The sequence below is a fragment of the Procambarus clarkii genome, chromosome 78 (genome assembly GCF_040958095.1).
Source record: "Procambarus clarkii isolate CNS0578487 chromosome 78, FALCON_Pclarkii_2.0, whole genome shotgun sequence".
Lineage (NCBI taxonomy): Eukaryota > Metazoa > Arthropoda > Malacostraca > Decapoda > Cambaridae > Procambarus > Procambarus clarkii.
Genome location: NC_091227.1, coordinates 19,698,943 through 19,721,579, shown reverse-complemented (window position 1 = coordinate 19,721,579; position 22,637 = coordinate 19,698,943). Strand labels below are relative to the sequence as shown.

At 40.6% G+C, this 22,637-nt stretch overlaps 1 protein-coding gene and 2 long non-coding RNA genes across 11 annotated transcripts in view; 2 read left to right on the top strand and 1 right to left on the bottom strand.

The window, feature by feature from the left end:
* LOC123746035 (uncharacterized) overlaps positions 1-10,505 on the top strand; it is a 136,009-nt gene extending 125,504 nt beyond the window's left edge. For all 6 annotated transcript variants that reach the window (XR_011224977.1, XR_011224976.1, XR_011224978.1 and 3 more), the window contains 3 exons: positions 776-939; positions 2,726-2,824; positions 10,407-10,505. This is a non-coding gene — a long non-coding RNA (uncharacterized lncRNA). The remainder of the gene's footprint in view (positions 1-775; positions 940-2,725; positions 2,825-10,406) is intronic.
* On the bottom strand, positions 10,334-14,106 carry LOC138357392 (uncharacterized). Of its 4 annotated transcripts, none has more exons than XR_011224981.1 (4): positions 13,984-14,106; positions 12,374-12,594; positions 11,035-11,096; positions 10,334-10,474 (listed from the first exon to the last, which is right to left on the bottom strand). It is a non-coding gene; the product is annotated as an uncharacterized lncRNA (long non-coding RNA). The 4 variants fall into 4 exon arrangements; XR_011224980.1 differs by lacking the exon at positions 13,984-14,106 and adding an exon at positions 13,673-13,790; XR_011224982.1 differs by lacking the exon at positions 13,984-14,106 and adding an exon at positions 13,680-13,702.
* A 4,518-nt stretch (positions 14,107-18,624) lies between these two features.
* Positions 18,625-21,998, top strand: LOC138357521 (mucin-7-like). The gene is made up of 3 exons (XM_069314381.1): positions 18,625-18,704; positions 18,934-19,441; positions 21,957-21,998. Exons 1-3 carry the CDS (start codon positions 18,625-18,627, stop codon positions 21,996-21,998), a joined length of 630 nt encoding a protein of 209 aa, XP_069170482.1.
* The last annotated feature ends 639 nt before the right edge of the window (positions 21,999-22,637 follow it).

Here is a 22,637-nt window from a genome sequence, read left to right as displayed (position 1 = left end):
GGAGGGGGGAGAGGCCTTACCTTGAGGTTACCTTGAGGTGCTTCCGGGGCTTAGCGTCCCCGCGGCCCGGTCGTCGACCAGGCCTCCTGGTTGCCGGACTGATCAACCAGGCTGTTGGACGCGGCTGCTCGCAGCCTGACGTATGAGTCACAGCCTGGTTGATCAGGTATCCTTTGAAGGTGCTTATCCAGTTCTCTCTTGAACACAACAATATGCACTGTACTTGCTAAGAAAAAGGACATTATGAGCATTAAAGTGGCAAAAGGCATATCAACAATCCCGAAACAAAGAACACAAACACTTGAAGATGTTAAAAAGTTTTTATTAATTTGGATACACAACAAGGAGTTAGCAGGTGATAGCATTTCAGAGGCCATCATTTGTGAGAAACCAAGGCATTTGCATGAAGACCTTTTAAAGAAAACCCCTGGAACGAGGGGCGGGGGGAAGATGAATCAAGTTTGAAAATGTGAAAAGTTTGTATGACAATAGAGCCTCGTGGAAAACTTTTGCTGTGGTCATTACCTGGTGGAATGCACCCAGGATGGAGTATTAGGGCTATACATCTTTTAAATCATAAAAGTAATAAACATTTCCCATCAACCTTACAAACAATATTAACCTATTTTCATGTATTTCCCCCATGTGCATTTTAACAAAGTTGCTAAATTGCCTTTATCATTCTGTAAAATTTCAATTACAGTACTGTATGTATAATTTTGTTAGTATAAATGGACTGAATATTCTGAAATTGCTATTAATTTTACAATTTCAGATTCAAAGGTGGTCTGGACACCCAATTTGGTCAGACAGGTGAAGAGAGCATTTAGGATAGTTCGAAGAGATGAAGATGGTCGCAATTGTGTTCGAAGAGGCAAACGCCCCCCCTTTGCTCCTGACATTATGTTCAACCATTGACCTCTGCACACCTAACACAAGGTAGGTTGAAAACTCCTCCTTCATGTCATTGGTACATTAGCCAGAAACTCAGGGCTCATGTAGGAATATCCCTAAAAAAAAAAAAAAGTGGCCCCAACAATGCATCCTCCAAGTCTGGAGGATGAGCAGGAGCATTGTTGAGAAGCAGGACCTTGAGTGTCAAACTTTTCTCTTGCAGATATTTTTTGATGGCAGGGCAAACCACTCCACATCACAGTTTTTCTGCACGTTATATATTTTTTAAAACTCTTGGATTTTCGGAATGATACACGAGCAAGGGTTTAATTTTCTAATCGCCACACAGCACAAGAGTTAGCCTATCCTGACACAAGTTAACCCAAGTTAGCTTGTGTCCGGGCAGTGACGTCTCCTCTTGGGTAATGTATGTCCTCTTCGGCAATTTTTTCCAGAATAGCCATGTCTCCTCACAATTAAACACTTGTTGTGGAATGTATCCATCAATACAGCACAGTGTATCTACAAAATTTTAATTTTTTACTTATATATAGTGTCACCTCGGCTTACGAATGAATATTTACGAACTTTTCGGGTTACGAGCCTAATTTCTTCGAAAAATTTGAATCGGGTTACAAACTTTGCCTCGGGAAATGAGTTTGTTGATATGCGTATGGGCTGACCTAGCGCGTGGTGGCATGGTGATCGCACCTCAGTTTACCAGTGTCTCCTGCCTAGTAACTATCGCGCCTGAATTCTTTATAAAGCATTACATTTGTTTTGGGATTTTTGGCTATTTGAACATAAAATTTGTTATTATATATCTTGCCATGAGTCCCAAGAAAGCCAGTGGTAAGGTTCAAGCCAAGAAAACACATGTGAGAATGACCATAGAGGAAAAACAAGAGAGCATTCATAAACGTCAAAACGGTGCACAGGTTGTTGAACTAGCTAGGCGGTACAACAAATCTATGTCAACAATATGCACTATACTTGCTAAGAAAAAGGACATTATGAGCGTTAAAGTGGCAAAAGGCATATCAACAATCCCGAAACAAAGAACACAAACACTTGAGGATATTGAAAAGTTTTTATTAATTTGGATACACAACAAAGAGTTAGCAGGTGATAGCATTTCAGAGGCCATCATTTGTGAGAAACCAAGGCATTTGCATGAAGACCTTTTAAAGAAAACCCCTGGAACGAGGGGGAAAAAGATTAATCAAGTTTGAAAATGTGAAACGTTTGTGTGACAATAGACCCTCGTGGAAAACTTTTGCTGTGGTCATTACCTGGTGGAATGCACCCAGGATGGAGTATTAGGGCTATACATCTTTTAAATCATAAAAGTAATAAACATTTCCCATCAACCTTACAAACAATATTAACCTATTTTCATGTATTTCCCCCATGTGCATTTTAACAAAGTTGCTAAATTGCCTTTATCATTCTGTAAAATTTCAATTACAGTATACTGTATATAATTTTGTTAGTATAAATGGACTGAATATTCTGAAATCACTATTAATTTTACAATTTCACCATACCTCACCATACCAACTCTCACCATACCAACATAGTGGATCGTTATGGTGAATACATACGTAGATGGGTATATACAATGTGTGTATATAGTGTAATAACAGCAAAAACACTGTTTGATTGTAGAATATATCGCATATATGAGGCCCATAATTTTGAGCATAGCGATGTTCTATACTTTGAATTATATAAATTCCACAAATTACACACTTTTAAATAATATTACAGCAAAAAAAAAGAAGAAATGAATGAGAAACTTCAAAATAATTGCACAACATTTTATTCACAGCAACTGCCGTCGCACGGGGTGGCGGGGCCGACAGACCCCCATCGCTCCAACGCTCAGCGCCCATAATTTGCTCAACTTCCCAGCTCCATCGCAGCTAAAGTAAGTCACATACAATATTTTTTGTTTAGTTTCCCCGTGATCAGACTCTGCATTTTAACAATATAAGAAGAGAAAAAAAATTTTTGGAAAGAATTTATTTCTTGTGCACCAGGGTGTTATTTGGAGACAGAGCAGTTCAGTGGTTAACTACTAAATTTTTTTTTCTCCCACACACGCACCCCCCTAGGAAGCAGCCTGTAACAGCTAACTCCCAGATACCTATTTACTGTTAGGTAACAGGGGTCTTCCCCTTTTGTACAAAGAATCTGCTAAAGCTTTTAGGGCTAATCTTTGACACTCGTTTGTCTTTGTCGCCCCATATTTTTTACGTCCGAGTTGAATGCTCTAAGGCCCTTAACTAACTTTAGGTCATGTCCCATACTTCTTGGGGAGCTAATCGACACTGCTCCTCTCTTTACATTCCTCTCTCGTTCTGTCTAAACTCGATTATGGCCCTGTTTACTCGTCTGCTTCTCCTTCTACCCTTCACCATCTGGACACACTGCATCATACTGGGTTACGGCTCAGCTCTGGTACCTTTCCTTCGACACCTACCCTAAGCCTGTATGTTGAAACTGGCGTCCTGTTTCTACAGGATCGCCATGATCGCTACTGTCTTCTCCACCTTGCACGGTCCTTACAGCACCCTCACTCTTGCTTATGTCATGCCTTGATCTTTACCCATCCTGTGGTTCCTGTTCCCCTTCACCACCTATCTCTTTCTGTACGGTTGTCTCTCTTACAAAATGCTCTTTCAGTTTGTGTTACCAATATTTCCCCTCGTGTCATTCCGTCTTTGCCCCTATGGAGGGGTCCCCGTTCCTAAATTCTGTAAGCCTTGACCCACATGACTAAAACTTTTACCCCTCCTACAGTTCTAAATCACCTTTTCCTTGAACACTTTTCTTCACACTTCCACTCTATTTCCGTCTTCACCAATGGGTCTTAAGTCTGCAGACGGTGTAGGCTACTCTGTTGTTTTTCCTGACTGCACCTTTGTGTCTCCTGCCTCCGGAGACTAGCATCTTCATGGCAGAACTTTATGCTATTCTCTATGCTCTTCATCAACTCTTTTCTCGCTGTCAATCCTCCTCTGTGTTTGTAGTTGACACTTGCAGTGCCCTCATGGCTCTAGAATCCTTTAATCCAGTCCATCCTTTGGAAGTTGAAATACAACATTGGCTGTTTCTTATCTCCAGTAGATTTAAGACAGTGGAATTTCGCTGGATTCCCACCCATATTGGTGTGTTCTTAAATGAGCGTGCGGACGCTGCCGCTAAGGAAGCTATCCGCACCTGTCCCATCTCCCGTAAAGGTATTCCTTATTATGACTTTTACCCAGTTATTCATTTCCCCATTCTTGCCCGTTGTCAGGGTTGTTGGTCTTCTGTTACTGGTAACAAATTGCGTGCTCTTAAGAGTAGTGTGTTCCCGTGGCCTTCCTCCTACCACCGTAACCGGTGGTGGGAAACGGCTCTGGCGAGGTTGTATATTGGTCATACACGTTTAACTCACGGGCACTTAATGGAGCGCTGCCCTGCTTCTTATTGTCCAAACCGTTGTCTCTACATGTCCTGACTTCCAGGACTTACGTGTCTTGCTTCCCGACCATCCCTCACTGTCAATTGTCCCTCGATAAAATTCTTGGTAAATTCAATACCTTTGATATTGTTCGCCGTATGCGTTTTTGTTCTTGTATTGGCGACGTTAGTGATATTTAGCGCACTATGATTATCCCACACATTTGATGGTTTGATAATTACTGTACTGTACAGTACTTTGGTTTGGAATGTATCAAATAAAGTTGTTTCATGTATTCAAATGTGTGAGAAAATCCACTGGGGCTGTGAGATGAAGCGAACCTGTAACAAAGGCATTGCCAGTTGCATACTCTACCACCACTGATGGTAAAAGTCTTACAACTGGATATCTTGTGTGACGGGTTATGGTATCACAGCTATACTGAAACAAGATGGTATGGCTCTCCCTCACATAAATGAAAGACATGCTGCTATTGGCCTTGCAGTGTGTAAGTTGCAGGTGGAAACAAATGAAAATTATCAAATAAATAATTAAACAATTTACTGAAATAGTAATGAACAAAAATAACACATGACTATACTTGACTATCATGTAATGCAAAGGTGAACAAGTTAGTATGACCTTAAATGCAAAAAATTAACTATAAGCAATGAATAAAAGTATGAAGATATACTGGTGTTCTGAAGACAGCTACCATACCACCATGGCATCAGTCACATGATGTTGGCTGGAAGTGGACGACGGGTTAGAGACACCAAGGTGATCCTAGAGCACTAAGGGAGAGATTGCCTCTCCAGGGAGGCAGCGCTCTTTATATAGTCCGGCGGTGATGACTCGTCCAGTGTCAACACGAGGTGGACATCTGGTCAACTAGCAAACTGCTCGTTGTGGCTGGCGGTGCCTTTGTGTTGAGCTGTACCACTGTCAGTTGAATGCGGCTAACTGCTTGTTTGTGGGGACAAACTGCCAGTTAGCAGTGGCGCCCGGCTTGCCTCTGAGTCGTACCAGGCCTTGCCAGGCCCTGGGGGGTATGAAGAGGTGGCAGGACTGATGACTCTTCTGGGCTGGTGTAGATGTATACTTCCAGTGCAGAGGCATTGAAGGTGAAGGGAAAAGGCAGTTCCACTGCTATGCAGGGGATTCACGTGACACTTGTGAAGCCACAGAAAGTCTGGAGGCCCTACTGAAGCCAGTCCAAGTATTAAATAAAACCCCTGAAGTACGCCGGTGAAGGGTGAAGCAAGACCGTATGCCCCAACTTCAGGCACACACAGAAAATCACGTTTTGGTCCCGCCTCTCAACTGTATATTTGAAGTTGGAGCGTATGGTGTTGAACTGCTTCTTCAGCCTTCACCTGAGTGCTTGTAGGTCTTACGTAAGACGTTGACTCAAGGAGGGGCCTCAAAACTTGCTGTGATTTATGGGGAAATCCGGTTGTAAGACTTTTACAAAGTCAGTAATATACTGTGGTAGAGTATGCAGCTGCCAGTGCCTTGGGCAAGGGTTTACGTCGCCTCACAGCTCCAGTGGATTTTCTGCTTGGTGTATATCAGGTTGTGATTTTGTGTGTGTACCGTATTGTTATGATCGCCGTCTGATAAGTCCTTTCTGGCCTCAAGAGTCATTTTTACCCACCTAGAAAGATTGCAGATGGCCAAAGCAGTTATTTAAGTTAAGAAGGGACAAGTCTTAAACAGAATTTTGCATAATATTTGACTGTAAAGGGGTAAATTGAGGTAGATTGAAAAACAAAATGGTGAACCGGGCAGGCGGTACTCACAATTAGGCGAGTACACTCGGGAACTTTTAAAGTGCAACCAAACATGCTTTAGGCTCTCACAACAAGAGGTGAGTGGTGGTGGCTTAGGTGCTCAGCCAATCAGAGCACCTAAGGAGGGAGGGCAGGAGTGAGAGGGGGGTAGTATGTGGAAGTTTGGTGACAGTTGTGTGTAGTTTGTTCATCTTCATTGTAAGTTTCATGGCTTGGTGTGCATTTCCCTAGTAAATTTAATTAGGGAAAAATTCAGGTGTTTGATTTTTTAAATCAACTTTTTAAATGTTGAGTTGTTAAAGCCTCAAAGTGCATGGAGTTGGTTTGGGAGTATGGCATCCTCATGCTGTTGCGTGCTCGCGTGAGGTAGCAAAGGTGATGTAAAGTTGTGGGGTGTACATGCTTGGGACGTCCTCTCTCGGGATGGCTGGTGTTAGACCTGTGTGTTTGTCGGTTGTTGAAAAGCCGTCATCCTTTGCTGTTGTGGTATTGATTTTACATTGTTCATCTTGTAATTAATACTGTAGTGCGATATCTAGGGCTACCATTTGTAGGTTTAAAATGTCTAATACAAACAGTTATCCAATGAGTTTTAATAGGAAATATCATCCACCAAGCACCATTGTACAATTATATTAATTGATAGTATATGGATTGTGCAGAACTGCTTAGAATGATCTTTAACACTTGGCTATATTGGTCATGTCAAATACCTGCACGGTGAATGCTCAAAGACCCTTTCTTTATTCAGTGTTGTCACATACCTCATGGGGGTATGGATAGGCAAACACTCATTCGGTTAAACTTGCCTTGTAATACTTTCAGAGCTCAGTAATTTGGAATCTGGTTAGCACTTTCCAAATAAATTGACCTTTAAAGTGAATTCCTATTTAGGTTTAAAACATTATACCGAATGAGAAACTCGGATTATATAGCCGAACACCAGAAATGTTGTTATTCAATTTGGTTGCCTAAAGCACATTCAAGGACTACACATTACATGGCATTCCAGGATTCCTCTATACCTTGCCTTATGCTGTAAACATTGCCACAACCCTGTATTTTATTGATTTAAATGGCCACAGGGAGGCATACAACACTGCAGATTATGATGTCATTAGTTATCCACTGTGCTGACAAGTGGGCTGACTGATGTTCGTTGACACCTGTATCGTGCTTCAATTTAATCGCCAGGAGATCACCCTCTTACTAGACTCGTCTGTAGGAAGTACAGTATAGTATGTCAAATTACCTTGGATCATAAATAGCATAAGATTTGGGGGTAGGAGAGGGTTGCAGTGTTTGTCATGGCTCTCAGTTGTTCCTGGTATTAGGCAATTTAGTTCTGGAATCATTTTTGTTGGGCCAATGTTAACTTTTTCGAAAGTAGATGTTTTTCTGAAAGGGAAGGGGGGGGGGGAACCTCTATGCTTGGATACAGTTATCTAAGTGAATACTTAGATTTATACAGTAGAATAACTACCTTCTTTTCCTTAGTTAAAAAGGTTGCTTGTTTATTTCTAGGGACTTGTATTTTCTTTTATTTTTAACTGCAGCAACTTTCAGTGAATGATAGATTCTTACTGAAAGGACCTTTACTTCATTGTTGTTGCTTTATGGTCATCTCATTGTGTACAGGGATTCCGCGAAGCTTTTGGGGTTAGTCTTTGACACTCGTTTGTCTTGGTCAGCCCATATCTCTTGCCTCCGAGTTGAATGCTCTAAGGCCCTTAACCTCCTTAAGGTTTTGTCCCATACTTCTTGGGGAGCGGATAGGCGCACGCTCCTCTATTTGCACTCCTCTCTCGTCCTGTCTAAACTCAATTATGGTTGCCCTGCATACTCTTCTGCTTGTACTCTTCGCCATCTTGATGCTTTGCACCATACTGGGTTGCGTCTCGGCTCTGGTGGCTTTCGTTCGACTCCCGCCCTTAGTTTGTATGTTGACACTGGCTTTCTCTCTCTTCAGGACCGCCGTGATCGCTACTGTCTTCGCTATCTTGCGCGGTCCTTCCAACATCCTTCCTCTCGCCTCTGTCGTGCATTGACTTTTCCTCCTCCTGTGGTTCCTGTTCCTCTTCATTGTCTCCCACTTTCTGTCCAGTTATCTCGCTTACAGGATTCTCTTTCTGTTCATATTTCTAATGTTTCTCCTCGTATTGTTCCTTCATTACCTCCGTGGAGAGTCCCCCTTCCCAAGTTGTCTACGTCCTTGACTTGTATTACTAAAGCCTTTACCCCTCCTACAATTCTGAAAAGCCTCTTCCTTGAGCACTTTTCTTCGCACTCCCACTCTATTTCCATCTTCCCTGATGGATCTAAGTCTGCGGATGGTGTGGGCTACTCTGTTGTTTTTCCTGACCGTACTTACATGTGTCGCCTCCCTTCGGAGGCTAGCGTCTTTACGGCAGAACTTTATGGTATTCTCTATGCTCTTCGTTTCTTGCTTTCTCATTCTCATTCCTCCTTTGTGGTTGTAGTTGATTCTCGTAGTGCCCTCATGGCTCTAGGGTCCTTTAATCCTGTCCATCCGGTGGTCATTGAGATTCAACATTGGCTGTTTCTTATTTCTAGTAAATTTAAATCAGTAGAGTTTTGCTGGGTTCCCAGCCATATTGGTGTTTCAATGAGCGTGCGGATGCTGCCGCTAAGGAAGCTATCCGTTCTTGTCCCATCTCCCGTAAAGGTATTCCTTATTCCGACTTTTATCCTGTTATTCATTCTTCCCCGTTGGCAGGGTTGTTGGTCCTCTGTGGTTGGTAACAAGCTGCGTACTCTCAAACTTAGTGTGTCCCCGTGGCCTTCCTCCTACCACCGTAACCGGCGGTGGGACACTGCTTTGGCACGGCTGTGGGTTGGTCATACCCGCTTAACCCACGGTCACTTAATGGAGCGCCGCCCTGCTCCTTATTGTCCGAATTGCGTTGTCCCTCTTACAGTTGTGCATATCCTTGTTCAATGTCCTGACTTCCAGGACGAGCGTGTGTCTTGCTTTCCGACCGTCCTTCGCAGTCACTTGTCCCTCGATAGAATTCTAGGTGAATCGGATACTTTTGATATCGTTCGCCTTATGCGTTTTTGTTCTCGTATTGGCATTCTTGGTGATATTTAGCGCCCTCTGATTATTTCGCACTTTGATGGTGCTACATGGCCTTCCCGGTTTGGTGCCTTCTTTTGGTAATTACCTTACCTTCATTGTTGTTTCATTTTAATGTGGTAGTTGTGATATGGATTGTTCTGGCTCACGTGCAAGGTCTTAAGATTTTTTTTTATATTAAGAAATTGCCAGTCTTGTTACTATTTGTAGAGTTAGAGATCTGCATTAAGGCCTCAATATTATATTCTTTTTTTTTTATAACATGTTATCAAAATATTACCAACCACAAAAATTGCTTATTAATGTCAGTGATGTATATGACAAGGGTTAAGACCCCTTGTGGTATGACAGCATTTTTCCCCAGTCATTTCTTTAACAAATGAAAGGGTCCTCGTAACCATTCTTTTGTCCTTTCTACCCATTTGTTGCTTCTAGAGTCTTTCATTTGGTACTTTGGTAATGTTGCAATTACCATTTCTAAAAAAGAGCAGGTTCATTAGGCAGGGTCTGTTTTTAGCAAACAAAGTTTTACAAAAAAAATTCCATTCCTTCAGGACCTTGCAGATGTTAGGTCAAACTAATTGACAGTAATCTGTTTTGCCCTTTCAAACAATGGTTAAAATATTATCTAGGCAAAATATTTCAGAATATCTGAAGTTTGGCAGACAAATCATTTAAGAGCTTTGATTAAATTTTAGTTACCAAAGACTGTGAAAACCATGTTGTATAGATGCTTCAGTATAACTTTTCTAACGTTTTGTAAATTTAACAGTGATCTTTAGTTAATTTAATCATAATTTGTACAAAGCATAGGTGTTGTATAGCTTTAAATTTACTTTCAAATATGAGAACTAAAATATTGACAAGTTTCTTCCACTTTAATATTTCTGACTAATTTGCAATATTTGTTAGTTTATGTAAATTGAATAGGTAGTCCACTTACATCTTTTTAGTGCATTTTGCATGCACTTAAGTTACAAATAGGTGTAAATTTTACCAAGTATTTATTTTCAAAGTAAAAAAATTTCAGATGTTTAAACATTGCATCAATAGTAGTAAACAATTTCCAGCATAATTTCAGGATAAGGTATAAAGTAGTTTCATTAAAATTGTTTTATTTAACAAGTTTTACATATATTTATAATACATCTAATATTTATTACTGTTTCAGGGTGTGGGACAGATGCTCCTAGATGAACAGAAGATCCAAAAGGCCAAGACAACTCCAGAGACAATCACCTGTAAAAGAAAAATAAACATTAAATAGGGACACTACTTTTATTATCACCAATGCCCAATAATAAGCAAAAAAATCCTAACATCCTATCTTTTAAGATAGGCTCAGCAAGGCCTATCCCTTCCTCTGATTTTAGTGCAGAGCTTGTTCCCTGAATGAGTGCATTACATCCACCACTTTAGTGCCATCAACACATTGTTCATATGCTTTACTGAAAGCACTGTACAATGCATGCCAGGCACTAAAGTTTTAGATGCATCCACCCATTCAGCAAACAAGCCCTGTGAGAATTAACAATGTAACCATTGTTAAGGGTCCCTTAACCTATGCAAATCTAGTCCATCTATTAGATGGGTAGTCGAGCAAAGCTCTGAAAAAGCCAAGCCAGGGAAATCTGCAGGACTGCCTGGTCCCCTTTTATGAAATGGGGTAGGATCAGTACAAACTGCATCATTCCCTGTGGGTTGTAACAGTAGGACATGGTTACACACCTATAAATGGACTAGATAAGAGAATTAAGATTAGGTCATTGATATAGCTAAAACACCAAATTCAAACTCACCCACTTTTGCAGAGTAAAGGAGCCTCATTTCAAGCCAGTCCAGGCATCATAATCACTTTCACCTGAAAAATTTCAACAAATTAAGTTCAAATTTAAAGGCAATCTTGCTTTACTTTTCAAATTAACATTCAGTACTTTACAAATTCAGATGGAAAAATTTCTTTAAGAAATTTACCTTTCCTACATATTCTAGTAGCAGTAGTAAAGATCTAATTTAGCAATATAAATATATATGGCATCAATTTGCCAAGTTTCAGTAAATGTCATTTGAGAAACTATCCACAACTGCACTTCAATGGCAATTTACATTTATCTTTAGCCAATGCTATATTGTTTAAGTTATTACTATTTTTTTACTTTTATGCAAATCTATTCAGATTAACCTTTACTGCAATTTACTCTTCCAACTGACAGAGGGACTTCTGGACTTTCCAAACCACATTCTGGAAAACTATATAAATTTAAAACCAAGCTAAAGTAAACATTAAATATTTTTTTTACTTTCAAGGGAAAAATACTATCACTTAAAACAAAACTTTTCCTGCCATTAACTTTATTTGACTCATGATTACCCTTAACAGTGTTATACATTTATAGATTAAAGCTTATTTAACAAACATTTAATGTTAACTAAACAACATTTATATTTCATTAAAATTATTAATAAAACACCCTCAACTATGCTGTTTAAGACCTAATGCCCCACATTACAATTTTCACAATTTCAACATACCATTCTATTCAATACATTCCTGAAAGGACTAAACTTGCAGATATGGTACCCACTAGCCTAAGCCTAGACAATTTAGCTACAGTTCTGCCAAAGGAATGATTAACACACCATGCAAGCCAACTAATATTAAAGTTAGAAATATTTTTTATTAAAAGAAGTTTTTATCATATGGGATGTTATTTTAGAAGATTGGGTGGTGTGGTAGTTATGTTATGGTTGAGTAACATGGTACAAGAGGGCAAGTAGTTGCTGAGCAAGTATGCCAATTTCAATTTCTAGCAAACTGGCAGATACAGCAGAAGTGCACACTTTCTGCATGGATACTAATGACTAGGGGAAGTTAGCTCAGAGCATCTTTGATGTGCTTTGATGGCAACGAAAATGTTGCCCCCTTCAAAAGTTAAGCTTGTCTACAGCATTTTGTTTGTAATTAACTATGTAAGGGGGAGATTCTGAATAGCAAGTGCCAATAGGCACTGCCACTGGCTTATGGCAAAAGATTCTGTAGCAATAGAACTATAAGCCACACTTTCTCCCCCCCCCCTTCCTCCCAACTGTTCAGTGTCAAAAGGGAGGGGGGGTGTGTCCATTTACTGTACCACTTACATTTTAGTGTGGGCTTCATCCACTATTCTGATGTTAGCTGGAACATTTGTGCCAGCTGCTGGTTTGAAAGGGAGGCATACCATGTGCCAATTCAGGAAGCTTTCCACGTTCCTCACTGCATGTCAGCTCAGGACCTCACTACCATGTTGGGAGGCAGTTGAAGACTAACCAATCAACATCCCAGGCTGGAGAGCAGTGCCAGCTCGGGGAGAATTTACCACCTGCAAAAAATTTAATACTCTTAACAATCTACACCATCTATCTCATCTTTACCTAGCCCCCAAACCTTACATTTGTCAGCATTAAACTGCATCTGGTAGTCTTAACCATTTCAAAACTATATAGGGCATCGGTATTTTTTTTTTTATTTGCCAATTCTGCAACTATTGCAGTCTAAACCATAATCTTGCGAATAACCGAGGTCCAAGGAGAGCTTTTAGGCACTACTTACAACACTTCTCCCAACTTAACCCCATTTATACCAATTTCCTTTGGTATAGCCATGACCTAATCAACTTCAGTCAGCATTCCCAATGATCCGAGCCCCTATCAATTTTGCGCCACTATCAAAATCTCTGCTGAAGTCAAGGTACACAAAATCTCAAACCTTATCACCATTTCCTCAACTATGCAACCTAATCCATGAACATTTAGTAATAAAACTATGCGATTCATGTATCTAGTCATGTTTCTCAAAAAGAGTAGAGAAATGGCACTTGCAATGTTAGATTCTAGTAACTTTCCTCACAATAGACTAAGCTAATTGGTCACTAACTTAAGCGTTAAAGTTAACTCAAACTTTTCCTTTAAAACTTGCTATATTAGGAACTTTCCACGACCGGCCTTTACCCGACATAATTAAATAGGGTAAAAACGGTATATTAAATGCAATAAAACTACGGTAAATTCAATATGATAAACTTGCATTCTTTAAGCATGCGCTGCATAGTAAGTGAACTAAACTAAATGTTAAGCACCCTGGCAAACCACTTCGTTCTATTCAATTTCTTTATTTAATCACTTTGTCCGGCTAGAATTTTTAGATTAGATTAAAGGAACACCCTCCCTGGTAACGGCTGAACTAGTTAACCAAATACAAATATTTAGGTAAAATACTTTCATAAAACCCGTCTACTTCCCCCACCAGTAGACTTGTTCAGCTAAAGGCATAATGCAATGTTCCACTTTAGTAAATAAAGACTTAAAAAAACACTTCCCCATCTGTGTAGTTACCGGTTACCTGACATTCTACGCTTAAAATAACCCATCTATTCCCCATAATTGTTCGATATAACTTGCCTCTCACCCGCTGGTCGAGTACACAGCAGTATATATCCTCCTCCATCACTCACCGCGTGGATACTATTTCACTCTGGCCGCAAATTGCCTCAAATCACCTACGTTGTCCATAAACATATAGAAGAGCAACTGACCGTAACACCCGTATAGCGATGATCACATAACGTGGGAACATTAGTAGTACTGCTGTCAAAACATAGATGGCGCCAGGACAAACGGTAATTCCTATGGATTCGCCTAGTTATGCGTAGGGAATTGAGCTTCAGCTGTTTGGTCCCACCCCTCAGCTGTATTCACCTAGTTGTACTCACCTAATTTGTGCTTGCAGGGGTTGAGCTTTGGTTCTTTGGTCCCGACTCTCAACCGTCAATCAACAGGTGTACAGGTTCCTGAGCCTATTGGGCTCTATCACATCTACATTTGAAATTGTGTATGGAGTCAGCCTCCACCACATCACTGCTTAATACATTCCATTTGTTAACTACTCTGACACTGAAAAAATTCTCTCTAATATCTCTGTGGCTCATTTGGGTACTAAGTTCCCCTTGTTCGTGTTCCACCCGTGTTAAAGAGCTGTCTTTGTAACTATCAAAATGCATATATCTTTGCTTTCACTTCAGTTATATTTATGACAAGGGATTTAAAATTTGCCTATATTTCTGCTTCTCTGATGACATTAAAAACTTTCGTTTATTACAGTATCTACATAAAATTAACATTTATCTTCATTAGGTTGTAGTTCTCATCAATAGGGAGAGCGTCGGTAAAAAAAAAAATTGTTTAAATATAAATATCTTTCCTCTCTCAATAATATGCCCGAAACGCTTTGCGTACTAGTGGCTTTAGGTATTGTATGTACTAGCTCTATCTATAAATCCAATATTATGTTTGTAAATCGACTATTTATGTACTTTCCTGAATAAAATGAACTTTACAAATATCTAATCTCTGTGACTAAAACGTAAGAACGACTTTATCTATGCCTTTTTGATAACATATACAATTATAAGCTTTATTAGTGAATCTCTATTAATTAAACAATATATCAGAGAGTGTGTAAGGTTCAGTGTTCCATGTGCGAAGAGACATGGGAGATTTTACATCAGTACAGTAAATGTTTTAAGTAGCGAACGCATACTAACGAATAACGATTAGTATAGACAAACACTATTGCTCTATGAAGTCGATTTAACTTCCAGACATGTATTTTTCAATGTCTTAAATATTTTCTGGCTAGTTATGTTAGATATTATTAGAAATACGTATTCTACTTGTTAATATAATAAACTAAATTTGCGATCATTTAAGGAGAGAAGTGCGACGACTGGATCACTGTGTACAGAAGGTTGATATGCCAACAAACACTTTCCAGACAACAATATATCTTGGATAAGTCGCTCCACAACATTGACACCTGGACCGTTGACTTCCTATGAGGCCACATATTTACTTATTTCATAATGGAAGTATATTATTTTATAGTAAATATATGTTTTCTCGTGTTCTGCATTAAGTACCAACATTATAGTGAATAAATATACCATATTTCTTCATTATTTAAGTAATGCTAGGAGGCTTTGAGTAGCTTTGGGTCATTAGGTGAACAGAATCTCCAATAGATGGGGCGAGAGTCGCGCTATCTCTCGCCCGAGCGAGAGTCGAAACTTATTTTAGAATTGATATATCTTTGTCCTCCAACAAGATATATTTCATTTGGTGCACTCACAATAACGAGCATATCTCTGTCTTTCTGAAGGCATATAATATTTTAGGCTTTATAAGCGTATCTTTGTTAATTACACACTATATTGGCAAGTGCGTAGGCTTCTGCATTCCATGACCGAAAAGCTACTGAATGCCACTATAAAAACGTATGTATCTTCACTTGAGCTTTATATATGTCTATGTTAAAGTATTTAAAATGAAGCTTATATTTCTATCTTTCTTGAGACATATAAAACATATGTGTTTATTAATGAATTTACGTGAAATAAGCATTGTTCTGAGAGAGTTGCTCTGTCGATCAGTCTGTGCGGGGTCGGAGCTCGGCGATTATTAAAACACATGTATCTTCATTAGAACTTTATATATATCTATGGTAAAGTATTTAAAATGAAGCTTATATTTCTATCTTTCTCAACACATATAAAAACATTTGCGTTTATTAACGAATTTACGTGAAATAAGCATTGTTCTGAGAGAGAGTTACTCCGTTGCTCGATCTGTGCGGGATCGGAGCTCGCCGATTAGAAAAATACACGTATCTTCCCTTTAAATACAAATATGCCCATGGTAAGGCATTTAAAATGAAGATTATGTTTCTATCTTTCTTGAGACGTATAAAAATCTTACGTTTATTAACGATTCTGCGTGAAATAAGCATTGTTCTGAGATGAATATTGCGGATTTCCGGCTCTACAACCGATGAAAAATGCAACTTTTATACAACTACAAATATCTTTAGTTTTACTTTAAATTTTGTCCTGAAAGAGTTTTCATATATAGATCCAGTTTCTGCCGTTCTTCTGACATAAAAAGACCTTTGGTTTAATAAGTTATTAAGATGTTTTCAACAATATTACTAGGGCGTTCACCGATTCTAACATGGGCGACCCTTTTGGAAACGCAACACATGGGTTGACCTGATTGATATATGGGTCAGATTCCATTAAGGTTCGGAACATAGGCGCCGCTTCCTACCCTCGCCAATTAGAGAGTAAATTGGCAGTTGATGCCTCGGCGTTGGGAATGTATAATTGCGTACAGTTTCTTTATTCATCGTCTAGATGACCTCGTTAAGTTGTTGACCCAGATGATGAAGGTTGTGAGCGAGTGTATAGGAGTAAGTAGTCCTAGTGTGAAAGGAGTACCTGTCTCCGTAGCGCAGTGGAAAGACACTCGCCTGACGCTTCGCAAGCGCTTTGGCCTGGGTTCGTATCCTAGCCGGGGAGGATTGACCGGGTGCCAATCCTTAACTGTAGCCTCTGTTCACCCAGTAGTGAATGGGCACCTGGATGTTAAACGATTTAGCGGGTCGTATTACGGTGAAAATTAGGATTAAGGACCTGCGAACCGCTGTGCGTGCTAGTGGCTTTTCAAGAATGTAAGAACTCTTGTGTATACAAAAAAAAAAAATGCTGGCGTCTGACCTGTGTTGTTTATTGGTACATGTTCTTATGACATGTATGGGAATCAATTTGGATGAATGTAAATGGGAACTGCCTCCTATAGACTAATAGGCCTTCTGCAGTTTCCTTTGTTCTTATGTTTATGTAACAAGTTCAGCAGCACAAACTCGTATTAAAATGTGAGATATATTGCAGCTAGTTGGTTCATCAGTGTTGGCGTCGTCTGGAGAAGGAACCTATTGTCTTCCATTATAGTTACGTTAAGAATATCCTCCGTAGGGACCTGCGTTGTGTGCATAAATGCTGACGTTTGGGGCATGGGGTACTGCAGGAGTTTATTTTAGATTCAGCTACTGGGAACAAAAAGTTGCAAGTAGCACGGGCTATGGTGATCCCGTAGTGGACTTACCTGGCACAGGAGCGGGGCTGTAACTGGGGTACTGCAGTATTAGTACAAGTTCTTTGCTTGGACCTCCGGGTGCTCGGCTACACACCCTCACAAGCGTGTGCCTGTAAATACATTCGGAAATCACTTTCGTAACAAATCTATTTAGTACAAAAACCATCTTGAAAGCAAAAATGGCTATCTGAAGCCATCATTTTACAATGAGGGAGAACCGAATTCGTGTCCGTTAGGCTATAGTTAAGCCGACTGCTCTGAGAGGGAGGAGGTAGTGTGTTCCTGTCGCCTCCCAGATGGTGAGGCGCATCACCTCATTAGGCAAGGTGTTAGGTAACAAGACACATGCGGGCGAGGCGTTTATCTTGAAGGATCAAAATAGTTGCGCAGTAACTTCGACGAGGCGACCTTGTCTAAGAGTTCCCGCTGGCCTCTGAGTTTCTCTGATGACTTTGGTTATATTATCGATATTTAAATAATGGTTTAGTGTTGTATATACAGTAACTAACGACGCAGGTGAGGCTGTATTCCACAGCGTCATGACTGAACATACAGTCAGTTGTGGAATTAGGAGATCAAACAGTACAGATAAATATAATTTATTAATTAAGACGAGAAATTTCATGAGCTAAAGTGTGGGGGGCGGGGAGGCCAGCCAGTGTGAGGGGACGCGCCCTTATCGGTCTTCAGTACATAAGCCGGCAATCATACTGAGACAGACAGACATGCCCAGTGGAAACTACCCTAGAAAACATAATTTCGGAGGTTTAAGCAAAAGCCAAAAAGTGGTTTTGAAAATTTTATTTTATTTTACCTTGCTAACAATAATAATTGTAAGTGATACAAAACGTGTAGCAAGTAAATGCCATAATGTTTACATGGTTTAACAATATGAAATTAGTAATAAACATAAAGAATAAGTTAAACAAACGCTGTATAACAGTGGATACAATAAATGAGTGTAGGCTTCTAGCGTAAAATGGCAGTTGCCAATTACTGTCCAAAAGGACACGATATAAGAACAACATTGGCTTAGCAGGCCCACGAGAGACATCTCCCGTCACGCAGGGTGCAGTCGCACCTCCACAGATCTCCAGTATCAGCTCTTGATACTGGTAATGGCTCAAAAGGGCCACCACTTACGGGCTATTCATGCCCGTGCCACCTTTTGGGTGGCTTAATCTTCATCAATCAATCATTAGCAGGCCCAGCTAAGGAAGTTGAGATTTGAAGAAAGTGAAGACCACAAGAGACATAATAGTAAGATGGGTTACACCATGGGGAGGGGGGGGGTTCCGGCAGACCTTCCCCCCCTCCCATAAAAGCAGGGAAATTGATACCCGAAAGACCCTGAAAACAAGGAGGGCGGTTATGTGGGCGTTTTAAAAAAAAAAAACAGGTGTGAATAGCGCTGAGCGGACGAGATGAACTGGAGCCCTGGGGCGCTGGTGGTGGTTTTAGATTCAGCTACTGCGAACAAAAAGTTCCAAGTAGCACGGCTATGGTGAGCCCGTAAGTGGAGGCTCTTTGGAGCCATTATTTGTATCAATAGCTGATACTGGAGATCAGGGGATGGGGTCCGTGGAAGCCCCAATCCAATCCAAGAGCAGGACTGCAGGTGATGGTGATTGATAAAGATAGAAGCTCTTGGGTATGATTGATTGATGAAGATTAAGCCATCCAAGAGGTGGCATGGGCATGAATAGCCCATAAGAAGCCCTTGGGTGTGGGAGTACAAGTATACTAGAATACCAGGCAGCACTGCTACCAGAGTACCTGGCAGCACAGCCACCAGAGTACCTGGCAACACAGCCACCAGAGTACCAGGCAGCACAGCCACCAGAGTACCAGGCAACACAGCCACCAGAGTACCAGGCAGCACAGCCACCAGAGTACCTGGCAGCACAGCCACCAGAGTACCAGGCAGCACAGCCACCAGAGTACCAGGCAGCACAGCCACCAGAGTACCAGGCAACACAGCCACCAGAGTACCAGGCAGCACAGCCACCAGAGTACCAGGCAACACAGCCACCAGAGTACCAGGCAACACAGCCACCAGAGTACCTGGCAGCACAGCTACCAGAGTACCAGGCAGCACAGCCACTAGAGTACCTGGCAACACAGCCACCAGAGTACCAAGCAACACAGCCACCAGAGTACCAAGCAACACAGCCACCAGAGTACCTGGCAGCACAGCCACCAAAGTACCAGGCAGCACCTTTGGACTTTGTGTGCACGCGCGTGTGTGTGCGTGGGCGCGCGCGCGTGTGTGTGTGTGTAATTACCTAAGTGTAGTTACAGGATGAGAGCTACGCTCGTGGTGTCCCGTCTTCCCAGCACTCTTTGTCATATAACGCTTTGAAACTACTGACGGTCTTGGCCTCCACCACCTTCTCACCTAACTTGTTCCAACCGTCTACCACTCTGTTTGCGAAAGTGAATTTTCTTATATTTCTTCGGCATCTGTGTTTATCTAGTTTAAATCTATGACCTCTTGTTCTTAAAGTTCCAGGTCTCAGGAAATCTCCCTTATCGATTTTATCAATTCCTGTTACTATTTTGTATGTAGTGATCATATCACCTCTTTTTCTTCTGTCTTCTAGTTTTGGCATATTTAATGCCTCTAACCTCTCCTCGTAGCTCTTGCCCTTCAGTTCTGGAGCCACTTAGTAGCGTGTCTTTGCACCTTTTCCAGTTTGTTGATGTGCTTCTTAAGATATGGGCACCACACAACCGCTGCATATTCTAGCGTTGGCCTAACAAAAGTCGTGAACAATTTCTTTAGTATATTGCCATCCATGTATTTAAAAGCAATTCTGAAGTTAGAAAGCGTGGCATAGGCTCCTCGCACAATATTCTTTTTGTGGTCCTCAGGTGATAGTTTTCTATCTAGAACCACCCCGGCCTAGATCTCTTTCTTTATCAGAATTCTTTAAAGATTTCTCACATAATATGTAGGTTGTGTGGGGTCTATGTTATCCTATTCCACATTCCATAACATGGCATTTATTAACATTAAATTCCATTTGCCAAATGTGTGTATGTGTGTGTGCACGCGCGCGCGTACGCGTGTATACTGTGTGTGTGTATATATATAGCGTGTGTACATGTGCGAAGGCTAAACCATGTACGGTATGTCTACAATTAGTTGTTTACATAAATTTAACCCTGCAGCCCAAGCACATGTTTACAACTGAAAACTTTTAATTTAAACTGGAACCATAATTAACTTGGAGCTGAGCGGACCTGTATCTAAACCCCCTCCCTCCCCATCCCCCTAGTATATACAGCAAACGGTTATATTTTAACAACATACAATCCGTTAAAAATGAAGTAAACTGCAAGATGCCGTCGGGGTTGTTAAGTTAAAAAATCTCTCGCTGAAGACTCGTAAATTTGGCATTCGTGAATATTAAGAAGAGGGGAAAAACCAAATCATCAACCCGGATGCACTTGTAACATGCTAGCACGCTACCAGCCCTTGATATGCAGTATAAGTCACGTTGACAACCTTTTTCCTGACATTTAGGGATCTATTTTAATCAAACCAACAAATAGTCTATTTATGTATGACCAATAATTGCTGTAAATACTAAAATTTTTGGATAAATTGTTGGCTAGATAGTGTTGTCAGCATGTATCAAGATGCGAGTGCCTTATAACGTGCCTTGTATCTCGTATAACAATATTATTATCTGCACCACTTGTCCAGTTCCACATAAATTCAGCCTTGGTATAAGAGTCCTGCAAACTGTGTCGAATGTGTCCAGTTTTTTTCTCCTTGCGAGGCTACTGGATCGGGGGTCACGAAGCTTGGACAGCCCACAATTTACACATGTTAAACATTTCTCTTGTATCATCTTGGACCAGGACGACAGCCCATGGAAAAAATATGTGCATATGTTTCGCCATGTAATACTTTAATAAATACAGTACAGTGTTATTATTATTATCATTATTATTATTGTGTTGTAAAATGGAGGAATTAGTGATTCTATACATAGGTATTTGTATTTTTTCGTTACCTTTTCAGTAAACTCGTTAGTTCTGGCTTATGTACTTAGCTATCACTGACTACGGGGTAGGGAGGTTTAGCTATGCCCTGCCTACTAGCCTTGTTGTACCCGTGGTGTTAAAGCTTCACTATTCTAACGTTCAATATCTATGTCTAACCTTTCCTTAAAGGTGTGAATGGAGGTGGCTTCCGCAATTTCCTCTTTTGGTGCATTTCACTAGTAGACCGACAGGTGACGAGTATTTTCCTTACGTTTCTTACTCATTTGAATTTCCAGCTTCCACTTGTAATCTTGTCTTACTTTCCTCTGAACTTAGAGGCTGTTCTTATCCATCTTGTCTATTTCCCACAGTATCTTTGTACATTGTTATCGTATCTCTATTTCTTCTGTCCTCCAAGTTGTGAGGTCCAGCTCATTCAGTCTATCCTCTTAACCCGCTGAGCTCTGGCACTAATCTAGTTGCAAACCTCTGCACTATTTTAATTTTAGATTTGTTTTACAAGGTATGGTTTCCAAGCCGGCGCTCCTTATTTCAGTATTTATCCAACAAAAGCTATGCAGATTACCTTAAAAGCGTCGTGATTTAGGTTTCTAAACGACGTTCTAATGTTTGCCAGCGTCCCATATGTTGCCTATGTCACCTTGCCTGTGTGTTCCTCTGGTGATGATGAAGATTAAGCCACGGGCATGAATACCCCGTAAATATCTCTGATGTTAATGATGGAATTATATCCTCTCAGATCTCTCTTGATTCCTGCAATTACCTTCCATTAATGGTGTAGACGCCCTTTGGTATTATTTCTCCCTTTTCTGTTTCATTACCTTACACTTATAGGGATTGAACTCCAGCAACCATTTATTTGTCCACTTCTGGAGTGGACAAACTCAAGGTCTTCCTGTATCATTCTGCAGTCCTCTGTTTTGTACATTCATCATTATCTTGACATCGTCCGCAAACATTGGCATGTACGAGATCACGCCCTCAGGTAGATCATAAACATAAATCAGGAACAGTAGTGGTTCCAGGACTGAGCCTTTGGGGACCCCACTTGTTACATTCCTCCAATTGGAGACATCTCCTCTGACTGTGACTGTCTTCTGTCCTTCAGTTATTCCCTTATCCAGTTCAGTGTCTTCCGAATTATCCCAACCTGCTTCTGCATCTTGTACACGAGCCTTTCACGAGGAACAGTATCAAAAGCCTTTTGATAGTCTAAGAAAATGCAATCTACCCAGTATTCTATTTCCTGTCATATTCTGTGGTAACTTTATCTTAGAACTTGATCGTTTGTCGAGCATGCCACTCTCTTTAAATCTATACTGTCGTTCAGTTACAAAGTTTATTCTCTAGGTGCTCCACTGTCCTCAACTGATTTCTCTCTAGCACTTTACAAGGAATACTTAAAAATTATACTGGTCTG

Excerpts from the sequence above, each read along its gene's own strand:
- LOC138357521 (XM_069314381.1), top strand. The coding sequence starts at position 18,625 with ATGAACTGGAGCCCTGGGGCGCTGGTGGTGGTTTTAGATTCAGCTACT. Across the intron at positions 18,705-18,933 it reads TTCCAAGTAGCACGGCTATG|TACAAGTATACTAGAATACC; the intron begins GTGAGCCCGTAA and ends TGGGTGTGGGAG. Across the intron at positions 19,442-21,956 it reads TGGACTTTGTGTGCACGCGC|ATCTCTCTTGATTCCTGCAA; the intron begins GTGTGTGTGCGT and ends ATATCCTCTCAG.